Genomic DNA, 20,795 nt, shown 5'->3' on the forward strand with positions numbered 1-20,795 from the left:
CGTTTCCGTGCGCTCTGGCTTCCATCACGGTGTCCCGTTGTGCCAGTAGCAGTTTGGTCATGCTGGCCACATGACCCAGAAAGCTGTCTGTGGACAAACGCCAGCTCTCTTGGCCTGAAGCAAGATGAGCGCCGCAACCCCATAGTCGCCTTTGACTGGCCTTAACCGTCCAGGGGTCCTTTGCCTTTTACCTGTGCTCCCAGAAGGGCAGCTGCTAGTAAATCAGAAGCAAATGAAGTAACTGGTGTTGAAGTCAGGAAGGAAGGATTGCACAAAAGCTTTACCAGGAAAGGCAGAATGTGTGTAATTTCAAACAAGGTAGTGTTTTTCAAACTGGTGTGGGAAACCACGGATTCTTGCAAGCTGAAAACCTGTAATAGTAAACAAATCTCCCAAAATGACAACTTCCCGTCACTACGGGTCTTCTTCTGCAACACGAAGCTGCAGGGTGAGTGTCTGAGGGCATATTATCAGCCCACCACTGGTTTGGCTGGTGTCCCATGTGAACTATTGCCTACAACCATACCCAGAACCTGGTGCAATGCTCAGGGGTTTGCGGCAGATATGAGATTCCCCTGCAGGGAAGAATGATGTAGAAAGGACTTCATGGAATCAGAGTTTTGTAAAGCACTGTCTTAAGACAGCAAATGCCTGAAGTGGTCAAGACGACCTTGAGTTGATGATACCATCATCTTCCTGTGATTTGGCATCTACGAATCGTTACTGCAATAACTATGTTGTCTTACTTCCCATCATATTAACTCAAGCAATTCCTGCTAATTTAACATACTGGATGTAGTGAGGTGCCAGTCTGGTACAGTGGTTAGAGCAAGGTGGTCCATCCCAAGGGCCATTTGTGGTGGCCCTCAACAACATTCCTCATGCTTCCTTTCCCAAGCTGGGTAAGCAAGGCCCTGGGCTTTGGGAAGGAGACACAAAGACTCTGTTGGAGTCCTGGGGTCCTAGAGTCCTCTCTCTTCCTTCACAAAGCTTAGTCAACACCACCCTAGCATTGGGAAGGAGGTGGGAAGGCTGTAGGACCCTAGTGACCAGACAGAGGGTCACTGATCCTTATCTATACAACTATACCATACCCTTCAACATCTTTCCGATGAGAATAGGGACATCCCAACATTTCTCCAATGAAAATAGGGATGTCTTACCATACTCTCCAACATTTCTCCGATAATAGGGACATCCTTAGGAAAAGCGGGACATTCCAGGATCAAATCAGAAACTGGGACAGCTTCTGGAAATCTGGGACCACCCCTGGAAAATAGGGACACTTGGAGGGTTTGCTATACAACCTTTAGAAAACATCTGAAAGCAGCCCTGTATAGGGAAGTTTTTTTTTTTTTTAAAAAAAAAACATTTAATCATAGAATTGTCGAGTTGGAAGGGACCCTGCGGGTCATCTGGGCCAACGTCCCTACAATGCAGGAATCTCAGCCAAAGAATCCATGACAGATGGCCACCCAACCTGTTTAAAAACCTCCACCAACTTTTCTAAGGGACCCTGCTCTGCTGTCAAAACAGCTCTTCCTTTTATTATGTTTATTATGTATGCTGGAAGCTGCCCAGAGTGGCAGGGGCAACACAGTCTGATGGAATAGGACATCCCTATTTTCATCAGAGAAATGCTGGATGGTATGGAGTTATATGACCCCCAAGCCATCTGAAGGCAATTCTGTATAGAGGTAGGTTTTTTTAATGTTTAATGTTTTATTATGTTTTTATATATGTTGGAAGCTGCACAAAGTGGCTGGGGGAACCCAGTAAAATGATGATGATGGAATAGAATGCCCCTATTTTCATTGGAGAAAAGTTGGAAGGTATGTTGCTTTAAGGGCTTCCTTTGGGACATCAAATGGGATGCGGGTGGCGCTGTGGGTAAAACCTCAGTGCCTAGGGCTTGCCGATCGCATGTTCGGCGGTTCGAATCCCCGCGGCAGGGTGAGCTCCTGTCTTTCCGTCCCAGCTCCTGCCCACCTAGCAGTTCGAAAGCACCCTTAAGTGCAAGTAGATAAATAGGAACCGCTTTATAGCGGGAAGGTAAACGGCATTTCCGTGTGCTGCGCTGGTGCTGGCTTGCCAGAGCAGCTTCATCACGCTGGCCACGTGACCCGGAAGTGTCTCTGGACAGCGCTGGCCCCCGGCCTCTTAAGTGAGATGGGCGCACAACCCTAGAGTCGGACACGACTGGCCCGTACGGGCAGGGGTACCTTTACCTTTACCTTTTTGGGACATCAAAAGGTTTTTTCCATGCATTTAGTAATCATTACACAGGCAGCAAGATCCTTAGGGGCAGCAGATGCCGATGCTCATGTTTCCCTGGAACGCAAAGTCTCCAACGCTTCTCTGATGAAAATAGGGACGCCCTCTTCCAACAACAGCAATAATAATTCTTATTATTTATATCCCGCCCATCAGACTTGGTTGCCACAGCCCCTCTGAGAGGCTTCCAACATATATAAAATTTGCGTAACAAAACCAACCGCCTCTATCCACTCCATATATATATATATATATATATGTATATAATTAATTTTTAACATATAATTTTCAGCAATCATTTAACGCATTTTCATATCTTATACAATTTTTGACTTCCATCAATCACATCTGAAAATTTCCCAATCTTTTTCACTTAATGTACATTTCTTAATTTCACTATTACTTTTAATTTTCTTAACTAAGAACTCTCTTCATAATCTCCCTTGCGGTATTTAATATATCCCTTTTTACAAAACTTCTTGTAATCCTACAACTGTTGATTACAATTGCTTTTCAGATAGTTCACATATTTATCCCAGTCCTCTGAAAATTTCTGGTCCCGCAGGTTTCGAATCCTTCCTGTCATCTAATTCTGCATAGTCCAGCCTCTATCCACTCCTAATCTGAAATTCCCCACCAAAGCCAGCGAACCCTCGAGGCAGGAAAAAAAATAAATCACAATTTCTGCCCCCTCTTCCCACGCATGCGCAGTGTGCCAGCGTGACCTCACGCCCTCCCACCTCCGCGTCATCTCCTTCCCCTTCCGTCGCCTGGAAATAGCGGGCCGAGCCCGGCGAGGAAGGAAAGGAAGAGCCGCTTTGCCCGTGTGCGCATGCGCGTCGTCGTCTCGGCCGGGAATTGGCTCTCCTCCGTCGTCAGCGGCTGCTGCTGCTGGTGGCGCGGCGCTCCGGGGACGCCGGCGTCGTGTTTTTGGCAGATGCTTGGCGGCGCCTGAGCTCCGTCCGCTGCGCCCCGGGCCTCCTTGTGCCGCCGCCGCCCGCCCGCCCGCCCCGCCGGGGATGCTGAGCAAAGGGGCGCTGCAGCGCGTGCTCTCCGCCGTCAACAGGAGGAGGAGGATGAAGCTGCTCATGGGGCTCGCCCTGGTCGCCTACGTCGCCTGTAAGTGCCCAGGCTGGGTGGGTGGGGGGCTCCCATTCATTCCCCTCTTCCCAAAATGGAGGGGGGGCACCGCGCGCTTTCCCTCCACCTCTTCGGTTTTTCATTTTTTGCAAATTGCAGCAGCTGAGGGGTTGCACCAAAACGCTGGAAGGGAGGGAAGGAGGGAGGAGAGCGACGTGGTGGGGAGACAGATGTGACATAGCAATTCCTCCTTCTTTTGCAAAAGGTTCTGGGGGGGGGGGATTCAAGGGTTTCTGGTGGAAGTTTGCAAAGTCCCCGTCGGTTCTTTACGTATTTGTGTTTCAGCGGCAGCGGGTGGGAGGGAAACCTCTTGATGGCGCTTTCTGCCCCTTTGGGTGGCTGGGAGGGGTGTTTGGGGGGGAGGCGGTGTCATCCAAACTTTGTTGTCGTTTAGTCGTGTCCGACTCTTCGTGACCCCATGGACCCCAGAGCACGCCAGGCACCTCTGTCCTCCACTGCCTCCCGCAGTTTGGTCAAACTCATGTTTGTTGCTTCCAGAACACTATCAAACCGTCTCGTCCTCTGTCGTCCCCTTCTCCTTGTGCCCTCCATCTTTCCCAGCACCAGGGTCTTTTCCAGGGAGTCTTCTCTTCTCATGAGGTGGCCAAAGTATTGGAGCCTCAGCTTCAGGATCTGTCCTTTCAGTGAGCACTCAGGGCTGATTTCCTTCAGAATCGATAGGTTTGATCTTCTTGCAGTCCATGGGACTCTCAAGAGTCTCCTCCAGCACCATAATTCAAAAGCGTCCAAACGTTAGTGTCCAAACTAAAAGCAAAATGCTCCAAACCTCCGACTGTGAATGTGCCTCCAGGTTAGGCCCCAAGTCTGTATTTGAACACTGACCAGAGTGTGCTTTGAGATTTTGTGGTGTGTGTGTGTTTGGCAGTGGAGGAGAGAAGCTTCTCTGTATTTCTCAGGTGATGGCAGTGTAATAGTTGTGTCTACTCAGGAGTAAGCCCTGCTAAATTAAAAAAAGGTAAGTGGAGTCGGCAACATAGGCTGTGTCAAACAATAAGATAGTTGTGTCCTGTGTTTACGATTTGCATTTACCACAGCTGTGTCTCTTTTTGGCTAATAAAAACATTCTGCTGCTGGTTCTCTGAATTAAACTAATGGCTTGTTCACAGGACCTGTTTCCAGTGTCCAGGCTTATAGTCTCTCTTTTTCTCTCATCACCTTCCCCCCTCCCCTTGCCAGGGTTGCATTGTGGCAAATGTCCATCTCACCACCACAAGCAGGGTTTGCCTTTTCACATCCATTAGAAGGTATCGGTCAGTTTGAGGATATTTTCGGAAACATGCTGGAAACTGAATCGCGCGCATAAGGAGGCTCCTTCTAGACTAAGGCCAGCTTGTGGGCTTTTTCCACAGGGTGTGTGTGTGCGCGCAAATGTCATGACAGTAGATCCTGATGTTTTGTACCATTGCAAATATCGGGTTTGACTGGTAGCGAAGTATCTGGCATTGTATGTGCAAAAGAAGAATCAGATGACCTGTCGGCAGTAAGCACAGTACAGCCTGTAAGCACAGTGCCAATCTGTAGAAAAAGTTGGCCGTGTTTGTCTCAGCGTCACATAGGCTGAGGAGAACCTTGTATGCCGCCATGGAGGCAGGGCACTGTAAAAGTGTAATAAAGAAAAATGGCAATTTTTCGCATCCCACAAATAGTTCACAGCCTGAACTAATTAAGTAACAACTTGTACTTTAATTGACCTTGCTGTGGCTAACGTCTTCAACTCTGCTACTGCCTGAAGAGGTTTTCCACAGAGGTTTTGTGCAGAACAAACACACAGAGGTTTTGCACACATGTTTTGTAACATGAAGGCTGAAGCAGCGAGGAAGTTGAACATATATCCTGGGAGAACCCTCTTGTCCAGCCTTCCCCAACCAAGCCCCCTTCAGGTGTCGTTGGACTAGAGCTCCCATCATCCCTCACCATTCACCACAGTGATGAGAATTATAGTCAAAAATATTGGAGGAACAACAGATTGGAGAAGATGGATATAACCAGGGCTTTTTTCCCCAGCAGGAACTCAGTTCTGGTACCTCTCAGGTGGGTTCCATTGTCTTTATAAGAGAACAAGGGAGGCATTCCTGATGGGCACCTCTTTCTAGAAAGACAGCACAGGATATAACCCACAGGGCTAGATCAGGCAGGTGCCTTCCCCATGGTCTGCTACTGAAGTGATCAGAGATCAAACCTGAGACTTTCTGCATGCAGATAATCTGCTTTCCCACTCAGCTGTAGTTTAACGTGGGCCTTTAGAGTCTGCACACTTCAGCACTGACATGGCTCTGTTGTTTTTGCTGTGGAAGGAAGGCAAGAGTCCATTTCTGCTTTAGATAACAGTGGTCAGGTCCCTGAATGTGGTGGCAGTGGAAGGAAGTAGTACAATAAAATACAATATAGTATTTAAAAGCAACAAAAATACAATTAAAATCAATATAAATATTTAATTTGATGTGCTGTTCTTTTTTTCTTCTTCAACCATTAATCCACAGACACCATGCGGACCACCTGAATGACGCTTGTGGAATAATGATGGTCCAAACCATGGGCCACAGTTTGGAAACCTATGGTTTAGGGCTTTTTGTACATTCAGGCTTACACATTTCAGGGTTGCAATACAGGCACGTCTGATGCACTATCTTGTAGCACTGATAAGGAGCGAGGAGAAAATCCCCAGAGTTTTCCTGGTGGCTCATAGCAGTTTTCCACTCCGCTTAAAAGGAGAAACAAACAGCAGTGCAGATAGAGCAGTAGGCAAACTAAGGGCACGCTCTTCCTTGCGTAATACAATGTCTCCAGGGTTTCCTTATTTAGGGGCATTGTAGTCATTTAATGTAAGGACAAGCCCTAGGGCTTCAGCTTATTGCTTTAACCGGTGACGTAATGCTTACATTCTAAAGTATGTTGTAGACATCGCCTCTTGTCTTGGGTGGTCCAGAAAGGCCTAGAAATATTTGAGTAAGTAAGTGGGTAATGAAAGAAAGTATTTGAGTGTGTTTGTTGAAAGTGTGCCTCGGGTTCATTTCAGCTAGTTAACTGGTATAGCCTATGTGTGTACTGGAATGGGCTTGTAATCTGCAGCAAGGTGTGTTAGTTGTTACAGTTGCTGCACATTTGAAAACTCCTAGTATTATTATTATTAATAATAGTAATTAAGAATAGAAATGTTTCACAAACTAGTACACATAAACAAGAGGGTGGAGATGTGGAGGAGGGACTTGTATTTCTTGTCCCTAGTTATGGTACAAACAATATCCACTTGGTGCCTATGATGCTGACTAGTTTTGTGACACCGCTCCCATCCAGCCCGCCACGCAAGTGTTCAATTATCACTGGGGGATTTTTTTTTTTTATGGACATTCTATAATTTGTGTAAATTGCTTAGAGATTACGGGTGGTTAAACAGTATGTAAATTCCCATGAGTAAATAATATTCCCCATAGCAGTCACAATAGTATGCTAGCTAGGCAAAAAGCGTTGCGCTTTCAAAGGCACAAAATATTTCACTTTTGAGTGCTCAGAAATTGTTACTCGGCAATAAAAGCATTTATTTTACAGAACTAACGCAACAAATTTCTGTTGGTAGCACAGAATCCGAAAGGCCATTGAGGTGAACTTTTAAGTTCCTCTGGAATGGTAGCAGTCTCAGTAGCCTAACTCCAGATAGTAAATTATGTGTTACTAAGCGGGTGGCGCTGTGGTCTAAACCACAGAGCCTAGGGCTTGCCGATCGGAAGGTCGGTGGTTCGAATCCCCGCAACGGGGTGAGCTCCCGTTGTTCGGTCCCAGCTCCTGCCAACCTAGCAGTTCGAAAGCATGTCAAAGTGCAAGTAGATAAATAGGTGCCACTCCGGCGGGAAGGTAAACGGTGTTTCCGTGAGCTGCTCTGGTTCGCCAGAAGCGGCTTAGTCATGACCCGGAAAACTGTCTGCGGACAAACGGCTCCCTCAGCCAGTAAAGCGAGATGAGCGCCGCAACCCCAGAGTCGTTCGCGACTGGAGTTAACTATCAGGGGTCCTTTACCTTTACCTTTTTAAGGGAGGAATGATAATCGCTGACTGATGTTCTATATATTGTGTTGTTTTTCTGTGTACGTTTGCTTTGTGAGAGATTGGCCTCAGAGCAACTAATAAATAAGTATTTTCTGAAAGGGTGATACGTTTTGTTGTTGCTGATTTTCTTCAGTTCTCTGTAGAAGTCAGATAACGCTTAAGTGCAGTAGCTTTTAATAGCTGAGAAGATCGATCCAATTCTGCAGGTCGATGCGCTGGCAATAGCTGTCTTGATGCTTCCTTGAAAAATGATTAAGTGGTTTTGTGGCAATGGCCTATCTCCACCCCCTTCTTTCAGCATTGCCATTACAGGAATAGTTCTGTGAACGATTCATATTTGGAATATGGTAAAATATTAGCATTGACATACTGAAACAAAAAACTAGGTGCAGTTCATCCAAAACAAAGGCATTATTTAGATTCTAAGGAACATGTACTTGTGGCTGAATGTTTTTCAGAGCCACCAAGGTAGTTTCTTGTACCAGAGCAAGGCTGAAATCCAGGTGCAGAGGTGTCTAGTTAATGCGCTACAGGGGGTAAAATAATGCCTGCCAAGTCAAAGAGACAGAGGGTGGGATTCAACTAAATGTGTCCCATCAGCTCAGGAATTTCTCCTTGTGCAGTGGGACTTTTACCTTTCCCCTGCCTGCATGTCCCCACACCTGCCCCAAATGTGCTCCAGGGGGTTGGAGTGAACCCCTAGAACAGATTGGGGGGGACTGGGTCGGGGAAGAGAGAGATAGTGTTCCGAGGTGGAAGCAAAAATCATTGCACTGACAGAACGATCACCCAGCGCTAAGGTGGATGAAACCCATTGTCATAAACTTTAACGCGAATGCTTGCTTCCTGAACCTTGGAGCATAAAACCAAACTTAATCTTGGCCTTCATGGAAAGTATATCATTTTTTGACACGTCTGCTCTCAAAGATAGGTGCACCATGACTTAGTCTGCTGTGGGTAAAGGGCCTAAAATTGTAATGTGTTTAATTAACTCTTATGGTTCTGTAATTAAATCGCGACAGGAACAATTGACTCATTGTCCATTGTAGTTAATGGTAAAATGCAGCTAATGGATTCACAAGCAGGGCTTTAAGGTCGGGTTGGTGGCTTTGAAGTTTCTTGAAGTTAATAAAAGATTTGCCTTTCTGTTTATGCAACCCTATAGGGTCTTGTGACTAAATATCAGCTCGATCAGAGTAACTGTTGCCACAGCATTTGTTTGAGCTTTTGTTTCCAGTGTTTTCCGTCAAACAATGCACACCCGTTTTGCCAGAATGGAGTCGCTTAGAACTATGCAGCAAGGCAGTTTTTAAAATAAATAAATAACTACACTGCTCCCCTCCCACCTCCAATACGTGGTATAGTATGTGAAGGAAAAATTTACTTACTTTGGATGCTTTCCTGCATTCCCAGTTATTGCCCATTAAAGGTAAAGGTAAAGGGACCCCTGACCATTAGGTCCAGTCGTGGCAGACTCTAGGGTTGCGTGCTCATCTCGCTTTATTGGCGAACCAGAGCAGCGCACAGAAACGCCGTTTACCTTCCTGCTGGAGCGGTACCTATTTATCTACTTGCACTGGCATGCTTTCGAACTGCTAGGTTGGCAGGAGCAGGGACCGAGCAACGGGAGCTCACCCCGTCGCAGGGATTCGAACTGCCAACTTGCTGATCGGCAAGCCCTAGGCTCTGTGGTTTAACCCACAGCGCCACCTGCATCCCATTACTTACTTACTTGCCCATTACTTACTCCCTATTGATCACCCGTTTCCTTTTTTCAGACTGCTAAATTGCTATGTTGTTCATTAGCTGGCTTCTCTTACCTACATCCAGAGAGTTTCTGGGAGCCGCCGTTGGTTGCATCTAGAAGGTGTGGCGTCCGTTGTAAGGTCCTACTGTTTTGGTGCTGTTGGTGGGACACGTTTAAACATTTTCAGCGTTGCCTATGCCTGGTTCTCGCGAGAGCATGTGCGTGATCTGCTCGCAGGCATGCTGTCTGCTCTCTTTCAGCGCATATATTGCTTCTGTTCGCAGTGCATCATCCCCTTCTTAATTCACACGATGAACGATGAGCGTCCTAAAAAGTGAGCGTGGTCAAGAAGGAATCCTTACCCGGGGTTTCAGTTCATTTCGGTTACGTTCACTATAGCTGTGCCTCCTTTGAAACAAAGTGCTCGTTCATCTTGGCTTGGAGGCTTCTCGCATTAGCAGATACAAAACCACCTGTCCTTGGTATCTCTTTCCAAGTGTCTTCAGCATGCAACATTTCTCCCCATCTTTAGCTTCCATGTCCCCATCCTTGAGTCCACCGCATCCCCTTTGGACAACCATAGACATTTTTGCCACCAGTTCTTGAGAATGATTCATCCATAAGTAGACAGCTCACCAGCTTCTGTTGCCCCCCCCCCCCCCCGGGATAAGTTTAAAAGCTGTTCTATCACCTTTTTCATTTTAAGCACCCATCAGCCATAGAAAATACCATACTTTTCCATGTATCGGACTGTTTTTTCCCCTTTAAAAATCATGCTGAAAAGTGGGGATCGTCTTATACATGGGTAGTGCATAGGGTAGATGTTTGATTGGTTGCTGATGTGTCTGTCAGCAGCTATAGTGCATGTGATTGGTTGCTGCGTCAATGGGTGGTGCTGATTGGCTGACACTCAGGCAGTTGGGCAGGCAATTGGCAGCTTCTGCTGGCAATGGGACAGACGGGAGGCGGATTTTGCGACACGTGTGGATGAGCGAAAAAAAGTTTTAACAACCCTGTGCCATCTTCCCCCATTTTCTTAAATTTGAGTTCCTAAAAATAGGGGGTGTCTTATGTATGGGGGCATCTTATAGCTGGAAAAGTACGGTACTTTGATTCTGCGAAGGATGCACATTATTAGGAAGGCATGCTTAAAATCTGGGACAGGTTTGTTGATTTGTTCTCATGGCTCTTGGCAACCCGGCTGGCTAGCAACCAGTCCATTAAGTGTGTCTTGTGTAGTGAATGGGCCTTGGAAGTGTGTGGACATGCCCTTAAGGCAAATTAAGGTCACTGAATAAATGCTTTGTGGTGTGTGGGTGTTTGCGTTCTGTGCACTCCTCAGGGCAACTTGCAACAATTTAAAATTACAAGGCCATAGAACATACTAAAATGCACACACACACTGTTCAAATAAGCTTAATCAGGAACCAAAGAATTTGAATGTTTACTGTGTCTGGATTCAGGATACAGTATATTAAAGAGAAGGTTGGAATTGTTGCTTTCTTTCGCACATAGTGGTCAGCTTGTTAAATTTATAAAGCCATCATCGAAAGAATAAAATCACACTTTACTGAAGATGGTTATTTCCGTTTTCTCCCATATTTTCTTAATAGTTTTAAAGTAATTAAGTGTTTCTGGGTGCTCTTACTGTGATCAGTAGCTTAAAACAACAAAGGATTTTTAAAATGCAAAAACACTAATTACAATGCATTTGATACTATTTTCCCTGTAGACAAATAAGAAACAGCTAGCATTCTGTTTTCAGTCGCATTCACAAGTGTTTGGAAGCTTGCTTGCATTTCTTGTATATCTTTAACCTACTCATCCATAGTAGAACTTAATGATAAATCCTCACGCGGTGTAATATGCCACGTGCAGTTATTCATCTGAGGTTGCATTTACCTAATTTTAAGACCTGCTAAAGAACAGATGATTCTGTCCTGATATGTAAAACCATATAATTCAAAGAAGGCGGACCCCCCACCCCAATGACTGTATATCTGAGTTTCTAACACAGCCAGGCAGAGACATTCCTTTCTACCCAGAACTGCAATAGTATGGAAAAACCAACTCCCCATTCCCCAGGTGGTTGGTAGAGGAGCAGGGGTGGGGTCCTCTGTATCTATGGGACGTGGATGGCGTTGTGGTCTAAGCCACTGAGCCTCTTCGGCTTGCCGATCAGAAGGTTGGCGGTTTAAATCCCTGCGACAGAGTGAGCTCCCGTTGCTCTGTCCCAGCTTCTGCCAACCTAGCAGTTTGAAAGCATGCCAGTGCAAGTAGATAAATAGGTATCACTGCGATGGGAAGGTAAACGGTGTTTCTGTGTGATCTGGTTTCCCTCACGGTGTTCCGTTGCACCAGAAGCAGTTTAGCCATGCTGGCCACATGACCCAGAAAGCTGTCTGTGGACAAACGCCAGCTTCCTCAGCCTGAAAGCAAGATGAGTGCCGCAACCCCATAGTTGCCTTTGACTGGACTTAACCGTCCTGAGGTCCTTTACCTTTTTTTGCTCTGTGTCTTCACGTCTGTCCTCTGCACTCATGTCTGCATGCACAAGAGAGAATGTGGGGTAGCTGCCCCCACTTCTGTTTTGGCCATTCTCTGTCACCACCAGGAGCTGGGTTCTTGGAAAGCATTGGCCAACAGCGAACGTAGCCGTCAGCCAGAGAAAGGAGTTGGCCACTCTGAACGATATGTAGAATATTTCCACGTGAAACCACTAAACGAGAAAGCATCCAGGGAACAAGACAAGTGCTTCACAAACATCCATTCCTCGCAAAGAAAAATTGTCCCCCTGCCCTCAGTGGCCATTGATGCTCAAAATTTCAATACAGTACTGCCTAAAATGGGCACAGCCCAGATGCGAAAGGATGCAGGTGGCGATGTAGGTTAAACCACAGAGCCTAGGACTTGCCGATCAGAAGGTCGGCGGTTCGAATCCCCGCGACGGGGTGAGCTCCCGTTGCTCTGTCCCAGCTCTTGCCAACCTAGCAGTTTGAAAGCACGTCAGAGTGCAAGTAAATAGGTACTGCTCCGGCAGGAAGGTAAACGGCGTTTCCGTGCGCTGCTCTGGTTTGCCAGAAGCGGCTTAGTTATGCTGGCCACATGACCCAGAAGCTGTACGCCGGCTCCCTCGGCCAATAAAGGTAAAGGTAAAGGTACCCTTGCCGGTATGGGCCAGTCTTGACAGACTCTGGGGTTGTGCGCCCATCTCACTCAAGAGGCCAGGGGCCAGCGCTGTCCGGAGACACTTCCGGGTCACGTGGCCAGCGTGACATCGCTGCTCTGGCGAGCCAGAGCCGCACACGGAAACGCCGTTTACCTTCCCGCTGGTAAGCGGTCCCTATTTATCTACTTGCACCCGGAGGTGCTTTCGAACTGCTAGGTTGGCAGGCGCTGGGACCGAGCAGCGGGAGCACACCCCGCCGCAGGGATTCGAACCGCCGACCTTTCGATCGGCAAGTCCTAGGCGCTGAGGCTTTAACCCACAGCGCCACCTGCGTCCCCTTCCTTTACCTTTACCAGATGCAAAAATGAGACCCACGCACATCTCTCAGGTTTTGCGTGGCTATTCCCTCCCCCCCCACAGGTAGAATGAATAAAGACACCAGACACAAGTATTTAGGTTAATGGGCGAAAATGGCCACAACTTTATTGATTACAGGTAAGAGAGGTATTGGCTTTAGGCATTGGCCCCTAACCGACTATCCGGTCTAACCGGGAAGGGTTAATCACCAACAGGGGGAGCTACCCGAGATGCATATCCCTAGGCGCTCCCCGAGGGGTTACCGCTCGGGGGCGCGCTTTAGGCCCTAGCCTCCGTAGGTTTCGGACGAGGCGTCGCCCCTCGGAGTCCTTTAACGAACTACCCTTCAAGCATTGGGGGAGGTGATGGCGCTCCTCCCCCCCGATCTCATTTGCATGACAATACCCCGGCCAATGCCTACCGCCACCCGAGCCGCATTAAAACGGCTCGCCGCCAATACCCTCAAACCTGTAACCAGTCCCTAATACCCTGGAAAACATTCGCCAACCAGATATCATTGCCAGCATCAGATAGATGCACGCCATCCCAGCGATAGAGCGTATCCCTGTTATAGTGAATCTCAGGGTGCTTGATGACCCGGCCGCCCAGTGCGGCAACCCTACGCGCAACAGAACGCTCCACAATCCTCCTGGCTTTATCCACCGCCGCGGGTTTTTCAGCGTCCCGCCAAAATCGCCTTTCCAGTAAGGATGACCAAATTATTGTAATGTTTGGGTGGGATGCCCTCAACGCCTCCAAATCGTTGATAATGTTCCACATCAAGTCCACCCCTTTCCTATAAGCCAGGTCATTCTCTCCCAGTTGTATGACCAAGGCGTCGGGTGAGCCCTCATTTGAAATTCTTCTGGATATGGCTGGGAAGAATTCTTCCCAACGCATACCACGCCTGGTAATCCATGACACTATGACATTATTAGGTAGTAGAAGGTCAGCATCGCCTCGTCTCAGCTCTGCGCGACGTTTTGCCCAATGGACGATACTGTGGCCGATAATCCACAGACGCACCATAACTGCACCTGGAAGGATAGAATGAGAAAGCCGGGTCAGGAGGAATGCGCGGTGGGTAGGAGATAAAACCGAGGAAAACTACAAGGGTTTCCTGATGTAGCCCTTATATGCACTGGATCTCCATCGACCCATGTCCATGATTCTTTCAGCCGGTAAACCCATATGGACCGCGGTGGTAGCCGCCCCAATGCGAAAGGAGTGCGCGGCGTACTCCTCTTGAGGAAGACCAATAGCCGCGATCGCTTTGCGCATGACCCTCGTGAACTGATGTTTAGAGAGGAGGGATCCATCAGAATGCATGAAGAAGGGGCCATTTGATTTCGGCCTTACACACAGGTATTTCTTGGCGTCCTTTACCGGGCAGGGGCCCGCCTTCTGTGTTGCCTGTAGGCAAACAAGGGCCCCTCTGCCGAGCTGATCTGTCTTGGAACTACGGATTTTTAAAATCACCTGCGAGCTGGCTACCGTGACGTCCTCCAGAAGAAGGCCCCTATTGGCTGCACGGTCTTCGCAGACCACCTCACCTATGCGCAAGGCCCCAAAAAATGCGAAGGAAAATGCTGCCGAGAATAATCTGGCTTCAAACCTTGACCAACAAATGACCCTAAGCTTCCTGCGGATTTGAGAGAGTATGTCTAGCGTTATGGGCCTTCTACTGTCTCGCCCCTGAGGTCTGGACCTGCGCCATCCTTCCAGCATTTTCCGCACAACGAAATGTGAACAGGGATCAACAGAGAATAAGGCTTTAGAGAAGAAGGATATTGCTGCCGAGTGTATATTGAGGGTCTTTGGGGCCCGGCCTAGATCTCGGAGATGAACCATATACTCTATGACCTCTGACTTAGATGGCGGCCTGCCGGGCTTAAAACGCTCCTTCTTCCTGCGGAAGGAAGTAAAATCTAACCAAGCCTTATTATAGGATCTAAGGGTAGAAGGAGCCAGTGCAGACAATACTCCCTTTATTGCTTCTCGTTGCCAATACTCCAGAGGTGCTCCGGAAACGGTTGCGGCAGCTGCTGCGCATCCGGCGCCAATGAGCGAAAGCGTTCCATCTGGAAACGAGATAAAGCATCCGCGATGTTATTATCTATGCCGGGGACAAATCTGGCGGAAGTGTGAAGGTTCAACCGCAGGCAAGACAGGACAAAAAACCGCAAGAGCGAGGCTACTCTAGGTGAATGTGACGATTGTTTATTCAAAACCGAGACAACCGCCTGGTTGTCTGTCCAGAAACAGACCCTATGGTTTCTGAACTGCTCCTCCCATATGTGGATTGCCACTACAATGGGGAAGAATTCCAAAAATGTCAAATCACGTAGTATTGGTTTTCCTTGCCAAGAGGGGGGCCAACGCTGAGCGCACCACTGGCCCCTGAAATAAACACCGAAGCCTAGGGATCCAGCTGCGTCTGAGTGTACCTGGAAATCTGACTGCAGGGCTAAGGTATCCTGCCACAATGATACCCCGTTAAAGCCATCCAAGAACTGCAACCAAACTTGAAGGTCAGCTTTTACCGCCTTAGAAAGGCGCACCCTATGATGCGGGGACCGAAGCCCCGCGGACAGCTTGGCTAGCCGGCTGCAAAAGGGACGGCCGGGGGACACCACACGGCAGGCAAAGTTAAGGTGTCCCAGGAGGGATTGAATCTGTCTCAAGGTAACTTTCTTCAAAGGTAGCATTTGGCCAATAAGCTCCCTTAGGGCGACTAACTTCTCCGCTGGTAAACGTGACGTTTGGGCGAGAGTATCAAGTTCGATACCTAGATAAGTCATGGTCGTGACCGGACCCTCGGTCTTCTCGCTCGCCAGCGGCACCCCCAGCTCTCTGGCTAAGGACTCGAAGGCCTGGAGCAGGGTCCGGCAATCAGCCGCATTACTTGCTACCAAAATAAAATCATCCAGGTAATGACCCACCCCCTTGGTGCCCGTTCTAAATTTTAGGGCCCATTCCAAAAAAGTACTGAAAGTCTCGAAAGCGGCACAGGCAATAGAACAACCCATGGGCATGGCTTTATCAATGAAGTAGGCACCTTGGAATTTGAAACCTAACCAGCGATAGTCATCTGGGTGGACCGGGAGGAGGCGAAACGCAGACTCAATGTCACATTTTGCCATAAAGGCGCCCCTACCGAAACCCCTTACCAACTTAACTGCTTGGTCAAAGGATGCGTATTTTACAGTGCACATTTCCTGCGGAATAGCGTCATTAACTGAGGTTCCCTTGGGATAAGATAGGTTATGAATCATCCGAAATTCCCCTGGGGCCTTCTTTGGGACAATACCCAGCGGGGAGATATGCAGTTCCGCTATGGGGGGTGTTGCGAAGGGACCGGCTACCCTTCCGGCAGCTATCTCCTTTTGGATCTTTTTTGCTGCAATATCGGGTTTTTCTAGCACTGATTTCTGATTAGGAGGGCAACCAGCATTGGGGGTAAAAGCAACTGGGATTCTAAAACCAAGGGAAAACCCTTCTTCTAGCATTTGAGCAGCTTGTCTGTTTGGGTAAAGTTTCAACAGTGATCTCAAGGGCTGCAACTTTATCGGGGAGTACGCTAGGCTGAGGGAAACATTAGTAACGAGACCCAGTTGCTCCTTGGGCAGGTCCAGAAGGTCCCGCAGGGGCGCCTCGGCCACCCCGGTTGAGGTGGCCCCTGCCTCCACGAAAGGGCTGCTGCTTCCCTTTATAGCAATTGATGGCCGGGTGGTTGCCTAAGCACTTGTCACACTCGTGCAAATACTTACATGCTGCACGCTGACAGGTCCCCTTATTGAAGTCCCAGCACTGTCTGCGGCGTTGCGCCTCAAGCTTACCAGATTTTTGCTGAACAAGGGTTTTCTTTTCGATGTTAGGCCCCACATGTTCCAACCAACAATTATTGTCCTTCTGGTCCCAGCGCGTAGAGGACAGTAGCGAGGCATTCCTCCGAAATTCCTCATCATACGCGAAGGCAGCCTCATCTCCAGCCAACTCACGCGCCCTCCTCACATGGGCCAGATAGGAGGCGAGGTGCATGCCTCGCTTGGGGTAACATCCAGACACTACTGCCATAAAGACCTGATAACCGTTAAGCCAGTTCTCAAAGGTTCGTTCCACCCGGGGGGTCCTGTACCTTTTCTTACCATAATATCTCCTTTTCTCCCCTTTTCCCAAAATTTGAGCCGGGGGTAACAACGAAAACATATCGACAAATTCACCATTCAATATCTTATTCCTCTTCCTCTTAGAGAGGTGGTTTCCCAAAACGAAGTCAGTCGCGGAGTTGGTTGAGACTTTAACGTCCTGAACCAGGGCCCCGTCCTTCCAGTCAAGAGTGCCGTTAAAGGTTTTCCGGTGTGAGTTGGCCCTCCTTTCGTGGACCCACAAGGGGGCTCCTGTGTCCTCCCCTTCCCCCCAATAAGTCTCCATTGGGGCATCGCTATCCCCATCAGAAGAGGAAGTACCTGTCTCCTCATCGGAATCGGTAGTGTCGGTCTTCTTGCTCCTCTTGGCCCGATGCTTCTTCTTCGACTTCCTTTTACCGCTACGAGATCCGTCCCCACGCGGAGCTGGGTCGATGACGGCTGGCGCCTCCTGTTGCGGGGCCAGCTCCTCATCCGATGATGACCCCTCCGAGGAGCTCTGGTGTACCGGGTTATCCTGAAAAACACTAGGAACATCGATTACCTCCTGCGGTGGGGCACCAGGAGAAGCCACTGCCGGCCTGGACTTCTGGGTATTGGACCTAGGCTTTTTTGCTGCTGCCTTACTCTTGTCGGGACCTGACTTAGATTTTTGAGTCCTCATCGCTTGTGAGCGGGTGCGAGGCCTGGTGGCGGCCTGCTGTTCTGAGGTGGCTGCGCTAGTGGAGGGACCATCCTGACCCTGCTGACCCTGAGGGGTGTCAGGTATACAATCCTGAGACACTTCCACTATGTTCGGAGATGGAGTGATAGGAGTCCGGCACTGTGCGTAAAAGGACTGAAGCGCGGAAAAAAGTTGAGCCAGAGCCTGGGGATTACAAGGGCCTACTGGCACCAGGGCATTACCATGCTGAGGTGCTTGGGAATTGCCTTCACCTTCCATGTTAAAGCGAAAATCGGAGTGGGGGCACTGATCAGCTGAAGCCGGTTCACTTTCTATTAATTTAATAGCAACAAATACTTCAATAAGAACCTATCTGCCTCTTAATTCCTTGGTTAGATAATTGGTAGATTTGGATATTCACTGTCGCCCCCTAACTATTCAGCAACAACAACAACAACAACAAGAAAAATTTTACAAACAGGAAGTATTTATTATTATTATTATTATTATTATTATTATTATTATTATTATTATTTGTTCAAACTATTTATTTATTTATTTACTCACTTATTTATTTGTCTAATAAAGCAGGGATCTTTTGCCCAACGTGGGTCCCGAACCCGTAACCCTGAGATTAAGAGTCACCTGCTCTACTGACTGAACTATCCCAGCTTTCCCAGCTTCTATTTATTCATCTATTGTATTTATTTATTGTATTTATTTATTTATTTATTTATTTATTTATTTATTTATTTATTTTTTTTTATTATTATTATTTGGTTTTATTTTAATTTAATTTTTTTTTTTTTTTTTTTAATAAATGAAGAATTGAGGAGGCGAGAGGACCCGGAAGACGCAGTATCCTATGCGCAGCTGAAAGCTGACTGGAGCAGTAGTAAAGTCGGGGTTTGTTATGAGGCCCCCACAAATCAGAAAGCTAAGGGAATAAACTGCTAATCAAGTATGAAAATTATTGAATTAACACGGATGTGAATATTAGTCCGTTTCTTGCTGGCCTCGAAAGTAAAACGCCAATAATTTTAAAAGGCTATCAAATTAACGAAGAAATGAAAAGGCACTGATGGAGGAAGGACTAAATTAAACCACAAAGGGAAGAAAACCAAAAGAAAAGGCATCCGCGATCCGCGGGAACACTATAGGGAAGGTGACCGGTAGGCACAGAAATTCAAAGTAACCAGCCTTCAATGCTTCGCAGCCTCAAAAAAAAAAAAAAAAAAAATAGGCCGCGCGGGCCGGCGAAAAACAAAGAAAAAGGAAGGTGACCAGGCGGGCTGGGCGCTCACCGCTGTGCCACCAGCGCGGAGTAAATAACCCCCTATTGCGTGTTAGATCTGGGAACCCCTAACAAGGCTCCTATAAAAGAGAAAGTTCCCACCCGCGGTCGCCTATGGTAAGATGGCCGCCGTTAGCAAACACGTGGGGGAGTTAAGATGGCGATCGGAGGAGAAACCGTCCCACCCGCGGTCGCCTATGGTAAGATGGCGGCCGTTAGCAAACACGTGGACAGTTAAGATGGCAACCGGAGGAGAATCCGTCGCCTAGTAACGGTATCGCCTCAGCAGGGCTTGACTCTTACAATGGTGGTAGCCTGGCAAGGGATGGAAGCACGCCAACCGATTATGGGAAGCGAGGCAGGGGGCTGAGGGAATAAGCAGGGAATAGCTCGGGGCTCACAAAATCAACTGACCGTCAATCCCGAGCGGGTTGGATTGAGGCAAAGGCAAAATTAGACCGGTAACAAGCAGAATAAACCTAACGTAAAATCAAATCCGACAAAGCCGCAACCAATTAAAAGGCACAAGCGATTGCTGAACCCTGTACGTTACCCAACTCCTTGCCCGTCTTCCTCAAAGCCGTCCGTAAAACTCAGGAGGACCTACGAGAATAAGAGCCCCAACCCCCACGCCATAAAAGAAAGGAAAGAAAAGGAAAACTCCAGCCGGATAGAAGGTAGGCTGACGCGGAGCCCACTGGCTCCGTAGGCGAAGAGGAGAAAGAACAGCTTCTGTCGCTGCTTACAGCGCAGAAGGGAGATAGCAACGGCAGCGTCCTTCAACCAGGCTGCACGTGAGCAGAGAAATTCCACCGACAACCAAACCGGGAAAGCTGCGAAGAAGAAAAGGGGCGAGCCAAGGGCTGCCCCGACCTTAAGTGGCCTCTGTAAGGCCCGCCCCTGCCGCCAGCCGATTGGCTGGCGCGCAGGGATGCCCTAGGGAATCCCAGCTTCCCGCGAGTCTGACTCCAGCCTCGCGGGAGTGTGGGCGGGAACGGGAGCCCGCAACCCCACCCCCTCCTGACTCTCGGTAGTGGCTTTGTAAACTGAAGAGGCAATCTGCACAAGGGAGGTGCAGAGGAGAAAAAACACAGAGAAGAGAACCACGTTTGACAATGCCAGAATAAATTAGGGAACTGTAAGCAGGCATTTGTATCTATCTGACATTCTTCCTTGACTACAATGGTGTGAGTTCCTGAGGGGGGTGAAGGTGACTTTGGTCTTCTGGCCAGCAGCAGAGGCTGAAGCTGCTTCACACCTTCTGGGAGCAGCTGGGGTTCTTTGTGGACAAGGAACCCGAAGTCTGGGGCCAGGCTGGCATTTCTTTTACCTCATGAGTTCTTCCTCCCAGGGGTCCTTGTTCTTCTGGACCAGGAGCAGGGGACACCAGGTGGTAAGGATTGAATGCGCCACTGTCCCCTACTCTCTTCACCGGCTCTGCTTTGCCCCTCAAGCATTTCTGCCAGGTTGGAATGCGTCCTTGAGCTGGCACAATGTGATGAGAGAGATTTGTGTCAGTGTGTATGGAAGCTAGTTTACTGTGCAGAGCTGAACAGTTACATCCATTGCGCTGCCTGCTCTTGTCTCTGTGCCGCCACCCATCCCCGGCATGTTGACCCACGGAAGGTTGCCCCTCTCTGACATATCATAGATTTATAGAGTGGGAAGAGACCACAAGGCTCATCTAGGCCAACCCCCTGCAATGCAGGAATCTTTTGCCCAACGTGGGGCTCAAACCCACAGTGCTGAGGTCACGGATCTTCATGGCTCCCCTTTCAAACATGATGTGTGCTCTGTGGGGCATATGATGCAGGAAAGTGGAAAATTAAGGACCATTTAGTTTGCTAGAGGATTTCTATGCATATGGTACTTCTGTAAATAAAATAACTTGTAATCTGGTGGTATCTAGTCATATCTGATGGCTTTTTTCTGGTGTCCCCG

At 48.3% G+C, this 20,795-nt stretch overlaps 1 protein-coding gene across 1 annotated transcript in view; it reads left to right on the plus strand.

Annotated features, from left to right (window-relative positions):
- The first annotated feature begins 3,060 nt into the window (after positions 1-3,060).
- UXS1 (UDP-glucuronate decarboxylase 1) overlaps positions 3,061-20,795 on the plus strand; it is a 47,843-nt gene continuing 30,108 nt past the window's right edge. The window contains exon 1 of the mRNA XM_083735620.1: positions 3,061-3,393. Coding sequence (XP_083591746.1) covers positions 3,294-3,393 — 100 coding nt within the window. The 5' untranslated portion in view covers positions 3,061-3,293. The remainder of the gene's footprint in view (positions 3,394-20,795) is intronic.

This window comes from Podarcis gaigeae (genome assembly GCF_964106915.1).
Source record: "Podarcis gaigeae genome assembly, chromosome: 4".
Taxonomy (NCBI): domain Eukaryota; kingdom Metazoa; phylum Chordata; class Lepidosauria; order Squamata; family Lacertidae; genus Podarcis; species Podarcis gaigeae.